This window comes from Symphodus melops (genome assembly GCF_947650265.1).
Source record: "Symphodus melops genome assembly, chromosome: 2".
NCBI lineage: Eukaryota > Metazoa > Chordata > Actinopteri > Labriformes > Labridae > Symphodus > Symphodus melops.
In genome coordinates, this window is record NC_136692.1 from 21,444,099 (window position 1) to 21,464,065 (window position 19,967).

Genomic DNA, 19,967 nt, shown 5'->3' on the forward strand with positions numbered 1-19,967 from the left:
AGCCTGCTCATGAGCTGACTTTAACAATCTATATTATATTATATAGAATAATATATATAACATTTTTAATTTAATTTAATTTTTGCTCTGCATTTCTTTCTTATTCTGTCCCTGTTGATCTGATGCTGCACCTGAGGACTTTGTAGTTTTTGATGTTGCAATAAGAGAGAAAAACACATTCTTTATTTTCAAGTATAGTAAAGTAATATGATAACAAATATTGTGCATGCTTTTAACTCATATATTACGTTAGGGCCTGTGTGAGCAAAACATATCTCTGTTGATCCACTTGTGTATCATTTATGATTTATTGTTTTAATTATACTAATTGTACACTGTTCACAATCAGTGTGAACATAGTATACATTTATTCAATCAGAATGAAATCTGAAAATGAAACGAATAATCATGAAAAAGAAACAACTTCAAAGGAAAATAAATTTAAGACATTTATTAATTTGACCACTCATCTTGACATAAACTGTGTTTATGGTTACATGTAAGTGTTAATGTACTTGTGTGATGGAGTCACAATACAGAATAGAACTTTTCCCTTTAGAAGACAAGAATAAAGAAACTGGGGTTGTTATAGCACTTTTAAAAGCCTCTAACTTTAAAGGGACGTCATTTTTTAATCAGTTGAGCATAAAGGAAACTTCAGAAAAAACACAATTTCATGTACCTGAAACTAAACACAGACATTATTAAACTCAGAAACACAATTTCAGCAACCAAATCACTTCATTCATAATATATAATTAAGTGTGAGGATGTATTTGTGATAATGCATAGTATCTCTGTTATAATCAGTGACTCACTGATGAAATAACTTCTGCCTGTGTGTGTGTGTTTGAACAGGAGTTTGTGATGATTGTGGTGTTCGGGTTGGAGTATATCGCCCGTATCTGGTCAGCAGGATGCTGCTGTCGCTACAGAGGATGGCAAGGACGCCTACGCTTTGCCAGGAAGCCTTTCTGCGTCATAGGTGAGTTGTTGAAGAACACCTTTTTGATTGGTCTCTTTAACACTAAGGGAGCCCCATGAGGCCTCGGAGAAATGCTGAATTGTTTTTATTCAACATACAGTAAATGTTACAAAAACAGTTCACTGCATGTCCTGTATGTTTATGTGACAAAAAAAAAAAAAAAAAAAAAACCTTCCGATCTTGAATTAAAATAGTTTTTCCCAAAGTAATCCATCTGTGTTCCTTACAACTCCTTTCATTTGATTCTGGTGAAAGGAATAGCCTGTAGGTAAAAACAATGAGATAAAATGCATTTAAGTTTGACATTTTACCCTCTTTATTGACCGAGATGTTTAGTTTGGTCTGCAACTGTACTAAAAATGGTTTCATTAAAATTTGCCTTCGTACAATTCACTCCATTCAACTCTATCGTTTTGTAAAGCTCTGCCTCTTGTGGACAAAATCAGTATTTCAGCAACAAATGCTACAAATTCAAACCTGCAGACACTTTTTATTTCGATCTGTTCTCTTAGACAAACATGGAATTACAGAGAAATGATCTTGTCTTGTACATATAAATGTATACATGAATTATAATGAAAATTAGAAAGATGATACTGATTTGAATCTGGTTTTAAATCATAAAAAAAGACATACCTAAAATCCTGCATAGATAATTCTACCTTGAAAAATTTACCTAACAGTCCATTTTTTGACCTCTCTTCTTCTCACCCTCTAGTGGTTGCAATGGTCCTCTCTGTAAACACTGTTTAACGTTGTTACGACGTCAGCACAGTACCACAGCACGCTACTGACCATAGTGTGCTGGTGTCATTTTCAGTTGTGGTCAGGGCTCATAAGAGCAGAGAGCATTTACGTAATGAGGTTGCATTAAGTGCTTTTATTCTTTCCACTGTTTAGACATGGGTTGGGCTAAAATACAGCAGGATGTCGGAGGGAGGGAGTGCAGGGCTCAGAGGTCAGGCAGCGTGCACTGAGCTGCCATCGTCACCGCTCTGTAACGAGCTGCTGTTTGCACCGAGGATATACATAAAAAGGAAAATGCAAAAAGTAGTAAGAGAGGCAGGATGTAATATAGGGGGTAGAAATAAGGGTGCTGAGAAGTGAGGAGATTAAGAAACAATAAGATGGAAAAATAAAGGTTATGCAGGTACACTATGCACATGTGTGACTATGTACACACTGTTGTCATGGGAAGTTTCACTCTTTTCAATATGTTTTAATTCAGTTGAGATTCTCCTGTCGTTCACTATTAATAATCATTCACAGGCCCCTTACATACAATGCACAGTTTGCTAGTCTCATGTCTGCTGTGTGCATTGATTCAGACTGTGTCAACGTGGGAGACTTTAATATTTATTTTAACAAACTCAAGGTAATAAGACTACCATCAAACATCTGAAGGTAACAGCAACCCCAACACAGTTTGGTATTCAATCCCAGTTGTTTATACAGTTCAATGAGTAAAGTATCCGAGTGTAGACATTGACTGACATTTGATCCAAAGATTATGATGCTTGATGACAAAGGCTTTATCAAATAGCAAGGTAAATACTATACATTACACACACACACACATGCACACACACACAGACACACACACACACACACACACACGCACACAGTCCCGAAGAAGCTCTACCCCCCCCCCCTCCAAGATACAGCACCACTCTGCTGTGTGTCATTTATGTATTTTTCATGCTCCTGCTGACTCTTACTCTCCTCTTCAGTATGGGTCAACTGGTCCATGGTCCGGATCAGGAGCCATTAGCATCATCTTGGTCAGCATTTTCTCTTTATAGAAGTGGGTTCGGCTGAAGGACAGCAGTGAAAGTGGTGGTTAATTAAGAGGGAAAACCTCCTGCACAGAGTGAACTAAATAAGGCTAGAGTTTCACATGGTGCGTCACTGAGGTGAAGATCTGTTTGAGCGAGGAGTGAACGGGGAAAGGAGAGAACGTTTTGTTATTTTTGTTGTCAGCGGAGCTTGTTACTTTGTGGGTTTAATGTTATTCATTTGTTTTGTGTGGTTTCTGTGTCAACTTCCTTCAAACAGTCTTAACGATTGCCTGTGCCTTTGGTTGTTGATATTTGTGTATGTGTCGGTCAAGATTTGTGGCATCAACAGTAATATAGTCGGCCAGCACGTATATGCTCTCATTGGAAAATAAATGAGAAACAAAGTGAAGCCCACAGACTGTTAGAGTCTCAGTGACACACAGTCCAGAGTTCTTGATCATTTCACATCGACTGTGTGGAATTAAATATCCTTCACGCAGCAGTGCCAATAACTTCTTCCCACTGTTCTGTTTGTGTCTCTCGCGGATCGATGTGCTAGCCAGGAGGCTTATACAAACATAAAGAGTATGTAGAAGAGTAAACACTACATTATTGTAAAGCAGATGCCGATGGCCCGTTATGTCAGCTGCAGTAAAATGGAGCCTTTGTTAAAAGTGAAGTGACCACAGTGAGTTGAAACATCAGATGATCCATTTAGCCAATCGTTGAAAAAAATGTAACTAGTAAGATAGGGTTAAATTCTTAGCCATTAGATTTTTATAATTTTTTTTAATAAAGATTTATTATTGGGCTTTTTTGCCATTATTTTAGAAGAAGAGAAAGTTGATAGTGTTGGAAATCGGGGAGAGAAGGAGGGGAAGGAGGCTTCCTGTCTCACCCAGGATCGAATATAAAATCCTACTACTCACTCACCAATGCATACACGGCACCGCCCCCTCATACCTCAAAGAACTGCTCACCCCACAGACCTGCACAAGACACCTCAGATCTGCCAATACCAACCGCCTCCAACGTCACGGACTGGGGTTGAACCCGGGCTGCCTGACTGAGGACTGTGGCCTCCATAGTGACACGTACGCGTACGCTGCCACTGCGCTACTGGCGACCTGCCATTAGAATTTTTTTTACATGCTTTTATATAGCCTTACTTGTCGACTGCAAAATCCTTTGAGTTCATGTTAGGAGTTGGTCTAGAAAGCTGCAGGTTTATTTATTTTGAAAATACAAACAAACATATTACTCATCTCTCCTGCCAACCTGTCCTCACTGGCTCTGTTCAAGGCTGGGCTCAGATTAAAGAAGTTTTAAAACACAAACTTTTTCCACGCTGCATTAGACACAAAATGAGAAACTAAACAAACACTCTCACCAATCTGAAACATGAAGATTTGAAAATAAAGCCATTTGTTTTGTAAAGAGGACCCAGAAGAAGAAGAAACGTTGTCATATTTTAATCATATTCTTGAAGTTTACAATTAATTTATGAACTTGTTCAAAGTAAATTTCTTATGAATGTCAAAGTATCAAATGAAAGATTTATGACTTTCAGTCTTGATTTTTCTAAAGCATCATCCCCATGAAATGGTGGTTGGATCCAGAAAATAAATCAGGAAACAGTTCTGACGTAATTCACTGACTTACCGTCTGATGTTTATTTTTAATGATCCCGTCTAAATGTGATGCATCGTATTGATTATGTACAAGATAACAGCTGAGGAAACTTTGCACGTAATTTTTCCTGGAGATAGATTTTATCATCATATCTAATCATTAATCATGTTTCTTCACAAAATAACATGTGATAACACTTTTAGATATATTTTTTAATGTTAATGATTTAAGAGTTGGAGTTTATTCCATAATATTTTATTGTTTGGAAAACTAATTCAATTTATTCATGACTTACATGTGTGTGTTTTTTTCAGCAATGCATAATTCAGACAGAAGTAAGCCTCATTTACATGAAGATGAACACAGTAATTGTAGGTGGTAGAAATTTAAATATACAAAATGATGAGGCTTCAGGCCTTCACTTCTAAAACAACCAGAAGCTGTTGCAAGCCACGTTCAGGTTCATTGTTTCTAATATGAATATTAGTCAGTGCAGATTACTGATGTTGAGCCTTTGTGTCTCTACGTTTCAGACATCATCGTTCTGATTGCATCGGTTGCCGTTGTGTCAGCTGGTAGCCAGGGCAACATATTTGCCACCTCTGTCCTGCGTAGCCTTCGTTTCCTGCAGATCCTTCGCATGGTGCGGATGGATCGTAGAGGAGGAACCTGGAAGCTGCTGGGCTCAGTGGTCTACGCGCACAGCAAGGTGGGCTATCACAAATAATAATTAAACACACCCAGTCTGCTAAAGGAGAAAAAAATACTTTTTGATTAACTGTCTTGATGGTGCTTGCATGAGGTGGAAACTTTTTGACCTTCAGTGTAACGTCCCAGATATCTACACCACAGAGCTGTTCAGTACAGTTCATGGTTTTTACAGCAAGTACAAAAAGTGAAGCCCCCAGGAGCTTAAATTAATTGAATCAAATTTGTGAAGCTTAAAAAAAACTTAAGTCAGCTGACTTTGGTTTAAACAAGCCCTTCACTGTTTGAAGTCCATCTGTACAAAGTACACTATGCACAAGCACTTTGATTGGAAAAACCCTGATACGGAGTTAGATCCATTCAGGCAGGGGTTGTCAGCTAAGGTCATTGAAAAAACGATTCTATGGGTTATAGTTTCACTACAGTATCCATAAAGTGTTCAAACTAATAGATGTTTGAAGATGAGAACACTATGTGGGAGCACTCTATGTCAGGCATCGGTCGAAATAAGGACTCCCAAAGCTTTAGCATTGATTTCGTTACATTGTTGAATGAATTACATTTGAAAATAATCAATCCTGATCATGACCTTAGCTTAAAGCTTTAATCAACAAAATGTCCTGATTGCAGCCTTGAACCTGATACGTGTTCTTATTGACAATTCATGTTTTCATGTGCTTTGGGGCCTTGAATCTCTTGTTACACCTGGTGCAGTTGGCATTTATAAGAATAGCGTGTGTCTAATAACCTTTACTCTCACTTTGAATAGTAAAATGAAAAGGGACTTCACATGTAGTTTAGGAAAAAAAGGTAATATAAGCATATTTAAAACACAGACCCCATTAATCCATTTCCATCACCTGGTCTATTTCATCGCAGTTTTGTCCTCAATCTTTATAGAAAAGCAGATAAAGGTTGATGGACAGTGAATATTCACATTCCTAAGTGGTTTTGCATTGAATACATTTTCTTCTACATGATTACAGTCTGACAGTTGCTTTTGTCCTCTGCCTGCAGGAGCTTGTAACCGCCTGGTACATTGGCTTTTTGGTTCTTATCTTCTCGTCATTCCTTGTCTACCTTGTGGAAAACAAGTTCAACAAGGAATTTGCGACCTACGCTGATGCTCTGTGGTGGGGCACGGTAAGCTTGGTGGGAATGTGTATCTGTGGCTTGAGCTACCAAGACTTAACTAAAACTATACATGGTGTAAAAGAAGTTGATATTTTTATCCACGGAGGATAAAAATTATAAAGATTATCACGATTAAAAGAATGAATACCTGTGACTATATGGGTTTTTTTGGTGGGGGGGGGGGATATATCCATAATTCACTTACTATGAATTATGGATACATCCTAGTAGCAACTTAGCCCGAGTGCTCACTGCCATCATGGCATTAAAGCCCATTGTTGATCCTCTCAGGTAAACCCTTTGTGTCCAAATATGTTAACAAACAGTTTTGACAGCCACATGAAAAATATGGGCGCTTGCAAACATTAGTTCACAAATGATTGGTTGAGGTCACAGGGGCTACATGCATTTTTTTTTATGGTAAAAAATCATAATGTCCATGATGAACCCACTGCTCCATATTGTATTCATGTCACCCAGACTGTAGCATCTGCAGCTGCTTGGCCTGTTTTCTTGTATCTTTGGAACAGAAAAATACAAACTTTACACTTCTTTGCATCAGATAAATATTTCCACCTGTCTGCACACCTGCAGTGCTCCCTCTTCTCTCCTGCATTAAATATGAAAGTTAGAGTCTTCACCGGTTTGTTATTGCCTCAGAGCTTTGACATCTCCTCCATAAACATTAGGCTCCATTAAACACCATTTTCCTAACGGCTAAAAAGAAAAATCATCATATCACCAAACGGCTGTTTCATCAATGTGCTCAAACCCAAGGCCACAGACTCGCTGCTGTAAAGCCTTGACAGAGGTCTAATCCTCCAGATGAGATTGCCTTGCCTGAAGAAATCTTTTTAAATCATGCCTCTATGTGGCTCAACTGGAGACAGTTTGACGGAAGTTGTTAAAATTAAATATAGATACTGAGGATAGAAGATTAGTTAGCAATAACAAAATGTTTGTTTTACTCAAGAAAATATGACACATTTTAGTCAAATCAGTAAACGGCTGATCAATAGAACCCACTTAATTTATTACATTTGGAATTACATAACTAGTTTTATTTATTTATTGTATTTGTCATGAAGCCTGATGGAGCTTTATAAGAGTGGTGGAAAATGAGGATTATTAATGTATTTAAAACAAGACATTTTTTACACAGATCACACTGACAACAATTGGTTACGGGGACAAAACACCAAAGACATGGACAGGACGGATGCTGTCTGCAGGGTTTGCTCTTCTGGGCATCTCCTTCTTTGCCTTGCCAGCCGTAAGTCCAATTTTTCCATATAATCCTTTTCTCTTTTTAATTTTCAGAGAGCGAGCAGATGTTTCAGTGTAATTTTGACATGTCGCTGTGTAAAGATTTGTTTTGCTGCTGCCAAGTTATTTAGCCTACAGTTCAACACCAGAGAGATGAAGTTGGCACATGGCTACATTTATATTATATATTAGCTTATACATCTGTGGTGACTACCAAGAATGAATATGAACTACTTTCTTCCCTTGCAATTTTAATGTACAGAACTTTTGATACAAAAGTTAAAATTACTGAAAATATGCAGCACTTTGACAAAAGTAACTTAAGCGTACATGCAGTAAAATAACTCTCTAATTCTAACAAATGAAATCAAAGTTTTTGTCGTTTTTGCATGAAGCAATCAAATGTACGGTGGCCCTGAAGGTCAACTGTCTAAATATTTCATGATTGTGAAAAAACATTTTACTACGTGCAAAAATATTTAATGTGACACAAAAACATTTTTAAAAAAGATGAAAATATTTTAGGAACTGCAAACATGTTTAACCTACTGCAATTTATTTCATATCTGCTGCAAAATGCTTTGCAAAAACAAATTCTCTCTTGAGACACTCCTTTGTCATCCCGCAGCTTCTACAGTACCTCCTCATGTGAACACAATTCCAAGAACAACAAATCCACTATGAGTTTGACTTGACTTTCTTTTTAGGAAGTAATTACTCCATTTCATATTACCTTGAAGTATATTTGATTTTTGTTATACTTAAACTGAAAATTGTGCTTAATTTACCTTAAGGCAGTTGTCAGAAGCAACTAGTTACAGCAACAAATGTCAATATAAATCGGACAAAAGCTAGAGGTCTTCCGAGCACGGTGGTGACATCACAAACACAAAAATGGAGAAAATATGTGAAGGTTTTTTTTAAACAGTGTTATGAGAAATGAATAGGAACCTCATAAAAGAGGAATATTCCCAGTCCTACTGTATCTACAACATGGGCAAGAGGAGCACTTTAGCCTCCTCTGGTTAGATTGAGTGTAACAACAACAACAACAACAACAACAACACTTTGTCAACAACAAAAAATGTTTTCATCTGTTTCATAACCTCTTTGCACCAGTTATGACAAATGAAGCTGAAATTAACTTTCAATGTTCATGAAATACTTTCCCCCTACTAAACATAAGACTAAAAAGCTTATTTCAGCAAAATAAATAAATCAATAACAAACCTCATACTATAAATACATATACATGTGAAAAAAAAGATCAGATTGAGAAAAATGGATCACCAGAATTCCTTTTCTCAGTAACCTTTAGGGCTTACATAATATCCCTGATAAATGATCAACATTAAATATATCTTCAATCTTTGAGTCACAATGAGATCTCAGTGTTGACATTTCCTTCTCAGCAGCACAATGATACTTTAGAGTCGTTGGTGTACGCATGCATCCAGTATTTACTTCTCTTTATATCATATCAGGGTATTCTGGGCTCAGGTTTTGCCCTGAAGGTCCAGGAGCAGCACAGACAGAAGCACTTTGAGAAAAGAAGAAACCCAGCAGCCTACCTCATCCAGGTAAGACCAAAAGTCTGTTCTTACGATGAGTTTATGCTTCAAATGAAAACCTAATTAATTTGTTGCATCTTTGTCAAACATTAAACCACGACATAGACAACGTGATTGTCTGCTTAATGTACAGTTGTTAAAAATCCTTTAATGAATTTATAATTCTCCAGTTTCTCTTTCTCCTCCATGGACTCTTGAAAATCTCTGAATCTACCTGAAACGAAGCACATAGACCGTAGCTTCTCTGTGTCCAGCCCTGTGCCCCCCTCGCCCTCACTGTGCAGATTGCACTCTAATTTGTAGGATTATTTGGAGCTTCTTCCACAAAGTTGAGAAAAGTCATTCCTCCACCCTTCCCCCCCCCCCATATCTTGTCTGCGCCACACGTTTCCTTCTTTCCACCCTGACGTCACACATTTCCACATTATGTTCCTCACTCTGTCCATCTCATATATTTCTACATCCACTTCCATTTTTCTCCTCTCCTCTCTCGAATGCTCTTCTCCCTCCTCTCTTCTTCTAATGTTCCCCTCTCTTTTGTGTCTTCACCACCACTCCCCTCTTGTCTCGTCCTCTTCTTCATCCTGTGCGTCCCCATGTTGTACCAGGCTGCGTGGCGTTATTACTCCACCGACAGCACCAGGCCCTATCTGGACGCCACGTGGCGACACTATGAGAGCCTCCTGCCTCCCCACAGGCATGTATCCATGCCTGACCTTTGCCCAACCACAGACGTTTGACACACCTGTTTTTGGTTTCACTAATAAGATTTTTCAATGTGTTTCCTTTTTTACTCTCCTCATCTTCTTCTTCATTTCCCTTCTGACTCCCTACTTTACCTTTTTTTTTAATTCTTCCCTTATTAATTTGTTTGCTTATTTTTGGGATGGGGGGTAATCATCATTTTACCTTCTTTTCCTCTTCCTGGTTTTGTGTATTCTGCATGCAGTGTGTTTGGCGTAGTTATGCGGCTGATGAGAACTCGGTTTCCATTGCTACCTGGAAGCCTCACTTGAAGGCGTTGCATACCTGCAGCCCTACAAAGTAGGTACAATGATGGCAGCTGTAGCTGTATAAAGTATCTGTGCCACTCTATTTTCTTGTATTTCAGTAATGTACTTTTGGAGTCTTCATGTATCCTTTGTCTTATTGTTGGAATATTTTGCTTTTTTTAAATCATATAATAAATTCCATCTCTATATAAAAAATAGAATCCAAACCATTTAGGCGACATGTCATTTCCAGGCTCCTTTATTTTAAGCATGAAATAACAAACAAAACAAAACAAAACAAAAAAAAAAACCTTAAAAAAAAAAACCTGATCGATAACACATCTTAAAAACTGTTTTTTTCCCCTGTTGTAATAATCTTGATGAACATTACTCTCTACACTGAGACTGATTTGACAGCTCAATGCTTCAAGGACTTTCATTGGATTCATTTTGACAGTTTTATTATTCACTCTTTTTGGCATGTGCACTCACGATCATGAGTCTATGAGTCAATCAGGATTTTGGATTTGCAGCACTTCACTCCCCTGAAACAGTGGCCTCAGTGGACTGATGCCCTGAGCCATTTAGTCACTGACTGCGTCTATTTAAGCAGAGCAACAGCATGGCATATTGTAAACTTTATAAATGGCTGACTGCAAACCAAGCTGCTGCAAGGTTTTCACCTGGAGACAAATCCAAGCTCTTCTCACTTTCAAAATAAACCCAACTATTGATTTAAACAGGAAGAAATAAAATAGTTCACTGGGAAGCTTGTTTCTCTGATTCTCCTCTTTTGTGGACGCAATGAGTAGTAGAGACTGCCAGCTGAGCTGCGTATAGCTTATCACACACACAAATAGTGCTGATCATCCAATTAAGTACATATATTAGCTTGTTTTCTACCTCACCACTGTGTACAAGTCAGTAATCATCACTCAGAGATCTCTGTGTGGAGCCTGGAAATACCCTGTTGGCAAAACCATCTGTAAGCATATACTGCACAGTTATACAGCTCTGATGAACTGCTTAGTGCTAGAATGAACAGATCTCCAGTTACTCAGCCAAATCTTGTAGCAAGTGCTTCATTTGTTTGCCTTGTTAGTTTGCATTGACCTGCATGTTTCGATTTGTTTATGTCCATTTACACTGGAATGCTCATAATTAACCAATAAGTTCAAAAACTTTTTTTTATTATACAACAGCTGGTGACAAAGGCCTTAAAGGGTGATACTGACCTGGACCTTCTTTTTTTAACTTATATTTGTTTGAGGTATAAGACAACCATTGAGTTATGAAAGGGCTTTACCAGACGTAAAACAGGCTGTCATGGCTAAAACGTTATTCTCGGAGGGAAATTTCTCGATTAATGAAAGAAATTTAAAACGACTTATTAGCCGCTGACACCTTCAGGCTGTTATTAAAGGTACTTTACCACACAGTAAAAGAGGATGACATTTTAGTCAAAGAGTAAGGGGATTTTAACTGTCTTAAAAAGATTTCAGAAAGAAAGATTCAGAAAGAAAAACAGCTCCATTGACTAAAACTTGGGGGGTTTTTTTACTAGCAGACAAAGGTTGCTTTTCTGTAATTTCTGTCAATGTTTGTGTGTTTATTGTTTTTATTGTGTTTTAACACAATTAACTCCAAATTCACACAAACAAACGTATCCAAAAAGTCAATAGAGAACAATTAACAAAATGGAAAATCTCTGTATGTATGGATGATTTTAAACCATTAGAATGCCAATGTGAGCCAGGCAGTGCTAAAAACATGTGTTCTTAGTAGAAATGATAATCAGGGAGATTTGGCTCAACATGTTACTGTAGTCATTTAATCAAAGCCCATTAGCAGCTGCTGGATGTTCAAAAGCAGCAGACTCTTGAAACAACCCCAGTTTTTGAATCCATCGCTCTGTACATCAAATCCTAATTCATTGTTATCCGTGCTAAATATTGAATGGACAATTCAGTTAAGATGCAAATTGATTTAAAATGTCTGCACTAAATATCCTCGCAACAGTCAGTTTAATTTTACCATCACATCACTTATACAGCTTTAAAGGGCATATAAAAGAGCGTAGAGATGAGAAGTTAGGGGGGAATGTATTTAAATTATAAAGTAGTCTGCAACAAGTTTAACATGCTTTGATCTAAAATCTCTGTGATCAGGAGTAAATGGACTTAAACAATCAGAGATACTGATGAAACACTAATCTCGCTGTTTATGTGAAGTTTCATGAAAGGATGCTTTCTCATTCATCTCTTCTTACTTTCTGTCAACTGCAGGAAGGAGCAGGGAGAGTCTACCACAAGGTTTGTGACAATTCTCGACAAATAACGCACACCTTTACGTTGTACTTCAATCATTTAGTGAATGGGCTTTAAAAGTTGTCTTTAAATGACTAAATGATTGTAACCTCTTTTTTTTTTTTGGTCCTGTATAGCTACTTGCATTTGAGAATACTTTGTGTTCCTCCCAAAAAGTTTTTTCTGTACTTGATATTTGTCTTGCTGAATTTATGAAGTGCAAAACGTTTAAAAAAAATTGAACTTTATGAGATTTTCTTATAGCAGCTGGCATGTTCTTAAATCATCTACAGAGGATAGTATGATGACTTTATGTTTGCAGCTATTAAACTCATGTGTGCATGTTTCTCTCCACAACACCACAACAACCAGACACAGTCTTCCTTTTTCCCCATGGTGTGATACACAGATGATACAACTGGAATATACAGAAATTAGCAAAAAATTTAAATTTAAGATTTAAAATGCCTCGACCAAAGCAACAATGCCGATTGAAAGTCACTATGGAGCCTTTATCCTGACACTTAAATCTTTGAGAAAATTGTCTCACAAAATACTTTTTATTACTTGAGTGTACAAAATACAATCAAATGCAATTCACTTTATTGTCCCTTTGGGGAAATTGGTCTTGGATTCAAAGTGCTGCCAAATATTGAACTTCTTCCACTTAAATCAATAAATAAAATAATAATAAATAAAAACAATCCACACATAAACAAAGGCTTACCAAACAACACAACATATATCGCACATTACCCTCCATCCATACTGCAGAAGATCTGCAAAAACACAGCATGAGAGATAAGATAACAAAGGTAAGGAAATATAAAAAGCATACAGGAACACCATGACGCTATGCACAACCCACACAGCCTTACGAAACATTACTCAGAATTGTTATCGATGTGGGAACAAAAGAGATTTTAAAGCGGTTCAGTTTATATCTGTGTATCGTCTGCAAGAAGGTAGAAGCTCATACTCAGAGTGGAGGATGTGAGACGGGTCAGACAACACTCCTTGAGCCAGTCTGTGAACAGACTTCATATATTTGCTGAAGGGAGAGGTTTTCAGTCCTCCCCATCACCTTCATGCAGGGCCGCTGGAAGTTATTTTGAACAGGGAGTGCTGTGAAAATCTTTTGTTCTTTTTTGGACAAAAAAAAACCTATGAGCCTATTTAGAATACATTTATAATATATACATTTAAATGTTTAAAACTAGATAAGTATAGAGATTCACCACGTCAATGTCTTACACTCTTCAGTGAACACAGCCTGGGCCACACACATAATATATGCACTATTACTTAAACTTCACAGTAGCACTTTAACAATGCAACAGGTTTGATCAGCTGGCATGAACCTGAGTCACTGCACCTGTCACACACGACTCTGTTAGCTCTAAAATTATTTTACGCACAGCACAAAGAAATAATCACAGACAATCTAAGCACGTTATTGAATAGCTCTCCACATCCATTACTCAAACATAAGCACAAAATAACACTTTTTTTTCCCAATCTCCAACCTTTTTACACAAACCACAAGGAAACAATCTCCTACTATTTACATGTTATTAAACAGTTCTCCAAATCCATTACGCACAGAACACACGATCAAAATAACACTCTCAATCCCCACCACCTTGAAAAAATACTATAGTTTGACATTAAACTGCATAGATATGAAGGTGCGCGGCGGCACCATGATCTTACTGTGAGCTGCAGACAGGGTGCCCTGGTTACAGGTGTCCAAATGTCCAGGTGCGCTCTGGGGTCGTGGAAATAAAGGCTGTAATGAGGGGACGAATGTCCAGGTCGTTCATGACGTCTGTGTTGGCATGCATCAATTAAAGGTTTGCGAGTCTTTTCTGGGTCATGGTGCTACATCTTGAACTGTGACACGTAAACCGAGCATGGAGCTAGCGGGGAACCTTTTCACTTCACTCGGCGTCTGCAACCACGAGCCTGCCTGACGTTGACAATGTAACTTCCGTAAACTTGTGTTGATTATGCCTAAAAATAATTAAATCAAAAAAATACACGTAATAGCCTAGGTGTGTCAAAATCTTTTCTCAGAAGATTCATAAGGAATTTATACATTTTGCAAAAATATTTTAAATAAATTTTTTTTTTAAAAACTCCCCAACCCCCACTGTGGGCACGCCTACATGACTGTCTGCACCAGACGAGCAAGCTTAGACTTTAGTTGACAATAGAGATTACTGCACCACACTGACATCCTGTATGTATAGATACTGTCCATCATGGCCTGATAAAAAAATATGATCTTATGGTTAACACCAAACACACAGAGTCTACACAAGAGGCACATGCTTTGTTTTAAACAAGAATACAAATAATCAACAGGTTATCTCGGGGCCAAGATACCTGTAGGAGCTGACCTGGTTGATTCTTTTATTGATAAAAACAGGGGTGTGATCTCCCACAGATCGAGGATGCCGTACCATCTCATCTGTTTTAATTACAGTTACTATAACAGAGGAGATGGTGCTGGATCCTTGAACAGCAGCAGTTTATAGCAGTTCAGTGTGTTGGGGCAGTGGTTGTTTATTATGACAGTCGTCGAGAAACCAATGAGACACTGAAACGTATTTACATCTCATCCCATTTTAAAACATGCCGTACATAACATGAAATAACTTCACATGCGTACAAACATTTGATTATTTCAGATCAATAACCCAATACTTAATATTAATAATCCAAACATTACCCGTCACTTAGCCTAAAGATGACTAAACTTCATATTGACTTTTCAGCTGCATTGCAAACTAACACATGAGAATACACGCTACCAACATGTTACGCTGTTTTATTAAGTACTCATTTCGAGACCACGCTTAATGTTTACCACATTGCAAAGGTTGCAATAGAAAGTGAAGTCAGCGCAATAAACCAACATAGCAGGTGAACATGTCGACAGTCAGCCTGCCTGAAAGGACAGAATTCATCCCACACAATCTAAAGCACCTCTTACCAACTACAGAGAATAGCTGCAGCCTTAACCTTTTACTGTGCTGTGCTGCGTGAGGTTTTTTTTTTTTATTGTATTTTCTTGCAAACCCTGAACGCACATCTTTATTGCACAGCCAGGTGAGATTACACCAACAGTTTCCAGTTCAATGTAATTCATCCATAAACTGGATTAATGTATTACTTAGGGTAACATATAGAAGTGTACTGTAATGCAAAGCTATAGGACCAAAAACAAACCCTGAACCAGATAAAATGGATGTACATCATGATTCCCCTCTGTGAATTGTCAAGTGTCCGTCTAAAGGTTAGCAGCTTCATGCTGGTGACTCAGGCACTTGTTGCCATGGCCAAGCTGAATTCACACAGTTAAATGAGGGATATCGACATGAAGTACTGAGTCACCAAATTGCTACCTTTTTTCAAAAGCTGCTGCAGTTGTTAATTTTCCTCTCCTCAGCTCAACGGCCTCTGTTCTGCTGCTTCTAAATGTCAGTGGTCGACAGTCTGAAGTGCCAACAGAAACTGTTGTATACTTCGCAGCCTGCATACAGCTTTGCAGAGGATTATTGCATTTACATGTTAGGCATACGACCTTTTTGTTTGCATAATCCTCTTTGAATCCTTATATTCAAGAGTAGAATTTTACTTGTATATTTTCAATGACATCATCATAGGATAGATGGAGTTGGAGTTGGAGAAGATAGGAGTGCAAAATAACAATTTTAAGCTGGAGCACAACTTCTACATTCTGTATGTATGAAAAATTACAATTTAACGTTCAATGAATTACTTCACAATTAGTGAATGTGCAAACATATGTATTGTTCTGGGGGTTTTTTGTAGATTTTTTGGTGGGGCTTGCGTTTTCTTGGACAGGACAGTTGACAGAGAAATCAGGGGAGAGTGAGGAATGACATGCCACAGGAAAGTGGTCAGAGGTCCTACTTGAACCTAAGCTGCCTGCTTGGAGGACTAAAGCCTCTGTACATAGGGCACAGCCTAACCACTTGTCCATCTGTGCCCCATCCACTGTATTTCTACTGGTTTAAAACCTTTAAATGCTTTTAAAATGTGCTCAGAAAAAATAGCATATAAACAAACAAAATGTGCACAGTTCAAATTGTCACAGGCAGAGGTGGAAAACAGGGAGGGAGGACCCAATTGCAGAAAACAAGATTTATTTAAAACAAAAGGTAAAACAAAAACTTACTCAAAACTAAATCCAAAACGTCCAAAAACCACGAGGAGAAACAAGGAAAATCCAGGGAGCAGGGAGATGAAAACGACAGGCTTAGAATACACAACCACACTAACAGGCAACAAAAGACAATGATCCGACAGAAGGGTAAGAACACACAGAGAACTATATAGACAGGGGTAATCAGACACAGGTGAGACTAATCAGGGTAATCAAGACAGGCGGGAAACACAAGGAACAAAGAACACCAGACCAGAACACTAGAGGACAAGTACAATGGAAGGCCCAACACTGACACCACCAAAACCAGATATACAAAATAAAACAGGAAACACTAAAGACTAGACTTAAAACATAACACAGGAAACAAACTTACAGGCAACAGGGAAACACTAAAGACCAAAGCAGCCACACCAGGAATCACATACAAGTAACACAGGGAACAATATTACAGACAACAGAGAAGGACACAAAGAAACACAGGAAACACTGAAGACTAGAATACAATTTAAAACTCAGGAAACACTGAAGACTGAACTAAGAAATATACGGAACTCAAAACTCTGAAATATAACACATACAAACCCAAATCATGACACAAATAACCTCTGGGAAATGTTTGCTCATGTTTCTACATTTACATTTGATCAATATGATTTGTGTTTTTTATAGAGCATGACTTAATTTTAAAAAATGTTTTTTTTTTTTTCTTAATTTATCACACAATTTTAATACGCTCTTCAGTTATGAGGGACACTAAACTTCAGGTTGGACAGATTTTAAGGATAAGATCATAAAAACTGGTATCTTAACAAGCTAAAATTCAAACTATCTTGACATGAACTTGCTGGACATGTTTAAGAAAGTAAGGGATTAGGGTTTAATGAAGTTCGTCAAGTCATATAAAACATAAAAAACAAAGCAAGTCGTAAGAAAGGACAATGTTTCTCCGAACTAAAAATCCAGAGGTAAATAATTCCCCACCTCTGGTACTACATCATGTAACACATCACCATATGTCTATCTCCTCTTGGTTTTTTTAGTAAAATTCTTAGTAATAAACAGAAGCTACTGAGGAGGCGTACCACTCGGAAACATAGGTACACAGTATTTCTGCTCCGGTTACATGCCGCTTTTATTTGGGAATGCTGACTAATTCTTGGTGCATGGGTCTGTAGGCGGCAGAGAGAGTGCAGAGGTATTGCAGGGAGACATCAGTCTCATTTATAGTAAAACACTGTCTGCATTTGTTTGATCTTTGCCTGAGCAATGCGCTACTTCTGCCTGTTGTGTCTCTGGTTTGACTGCATCTGTTTAGAGTGTTTAAAACAAGTCCCTGCAAATTATTTGGCGGAAACACTCGGTCTCTCTTCTTTATCTGTATGTCCTGAGAGTAGAAAGATTTTTTTGAAACTTCTTAGACCATCACTATATATTTTCTCGAGAAGCTTCTGGTGTTGGAACTTACCCACTAACTACTCCTCTCCTTAAATCTAACAGTGTAGGTTAATAGTGTAAAAAAATCCTCCTTTTCCATAAGCACACTCATTATAGTTTATTTTGAGTCACAAACACCATATGTCTGAAATCCCTGACCAGTGCACTCAATCAATGAAGCCTATTAATCCACACCTGAAAAGAATAACACCTTTTTTTATTTTTTGCTACTTTTGCTACTTTTGAGAAATGTTGCTAATATTAAGAAATAACATGGGCCCTCTTAAAGAGATGTAGAGTAAAATAGAGACAGTAACTAGTGATGCAGCAATGATTCATTGAATTTACATTTAGAAAACAATTAGTAAATATTTTGTCAAGATTTGAAAGATTTTTCAAAAAAAATGTTGAACACTTAGGGAATGTCCATTTTTTTAATTTCCCTTTTTTCATAACCAAACATGTCAAATCCTGCTTTAAATTAGCCGTGCCTGATGCTTTGTGCTGCCTTTGCATGCGGTTATTATCTATAAGTGCACAAACTCAGAATCAGCCACTCCTTTACTTTTTCTAAATGTTATTTTCATTTGTCCTTACTTCCCTCATCCCTTTCTATCACTTTCCCCAATAAGCTCACCCTTTCAGCACATGTTTCATGGACATCCCATAATGTCTAATTCACCACATGATAACTGTTCATTCACATAGAATCATTTAATGTAGATGATGTAGGGGTTTAGAACTGTCATTACGTGCATACAACTGGGCTCAAATAACATACATTATTATCTGACCTGTGCTTGCATTTTGTGTGTAGCAGCTGCTGCAATGCTATGATGCATGCTCCCTCTCTACATCTCAATCGTAGCTCTCAACCATTATATTGGCCAATACAGTTCTGAATGATGACTGCCAAAAGAACCTGTAAAGTAACAGCATTTGGGCTGATAATATTTTTGGTGTTGCCTTTAAACTTCACTGTCTGTCACACAATAACATCACTTCTTTTCTTTTTCCTCTCCTCACTCAAACTTCCCTGCTTTTCCATTCCTGATTCACTGCACAGTCAGAAGTTGAGCTTCAAGGAGCGGGTAAGGTTGGCGAGCCCTCGAGGTCAAAGCATCAAGAACAGGCAAACATCCTCGGTGAACGACAGGCGCTCGCCGGTGGCTGAGACCGGGGCAGAGAGCACCAGCCCCGCAAAGGTACAGAAGAGCTGGAGCTTCAACGACCGTACACGTTTCAGACCCTCACTCCGCCTTAAAAGCCAGTCGCGCTCCACCACTGATGGTGAGTAATTCTGTCCCATTATTTCAACTCGTACAGACTCAGGCTCACTAAATATCACAGACAAAACTGCAGCAATGTTTCCTACAAAAAATAAACCTCTTTCTCTGAGCCATATATTTATTTATCATTCACCAAAAAACACATGTTACAAAACCACAAGACCCCCTGACAAGAATTGATTTAACCTTGCAGAGGAAGCTTCTCTACTATAATAAGAACTAGTTGATCTGTTGATAGGCCAGTAACTTCTGTCTTCTGCATGGTAGGATTAGTGTCAATGGAGTCAGTTAGTTTTAAGAGAGTCATATAAAAAATAAAACAAGAGGACATATTTTGATGCATGTCTTTGCCCCTCATAAGTGCATCAAACTGTAGGATATAAGACAACTAACTGGAGCTATTCTTAAACCTTTTGTACCTATCAGTCATAAATAGTGCCTATAAATATGAAAGTTTGCAGAACCTGGTTTGGTTGTGACTGGTAAAAATGTATGAAGTATTTGCTAATACTCATGAAAGTAATACAATTGAATCAGCTGAACATTTGCTGTCAATTAACCGAAAAGTAGCAAAACACATCCATAAATTGAAAGTTTGAAATGGAAAACGTATTTCAATGACCATCCCAACAATCACAACTGTTTTCCCACTAGTTTAAACAACCGAGAGAAGC

The 19,967-nt window shown here is 37.8% G+C and overlaps 1 protein-coding gene across 7 annotated transcripts in view; it reads left to right on the top strand.

Moving 5' to 3' along the window:
- LOC306820095 (potassium voltage-gated channel subfamily KQT member 5-like) overlaps positions 1-19,967 on the top strand; it is a 119,504-nt gene that overhangs the window by 88,699 nt on the left and 10,838 nt on the right. For 4 of the 7 annotated variants that reach the window (XM_079337770.1, XM_079337774.1, XM_079337771.1 and 1 more), the window contains exons 3-10: positions 859-985; positions 4,929-5,104; positions 6,121-6,246; positions 7,400-7,510; positions 8,988-9,083; positions 10,024-10,118; positions 12,352-12,378; positions 19,071-19,294. In XM_079337770.1, the coding sequence (XP_079193896.1) occupies positions 859-985; positions 4,929-5,104; positions 6,121-6,246; positions 7,400-7,510; positions 8,988-9,083; positions 10,024-10,118; positions 12,352-12,378; positions 19,071-19,294 (982 nt within the window). Of the gene's footprint in view, positions 1-858; positions 986-4,928; positions 5,105-6,120; positions 6,247-7,399; positions 7,511-8,987; positions 9,084-10,023; positions 10,119-12,351; positions 12,379-17,610; positions 17,668-19,070; positions 19,295-19,967 lie in introns of all 7 variants that reach the window. The other 3 variants (XM_079337769.1, XM_079337772.1, XM_079337773.1) reach the window with 1 other exon arrangement.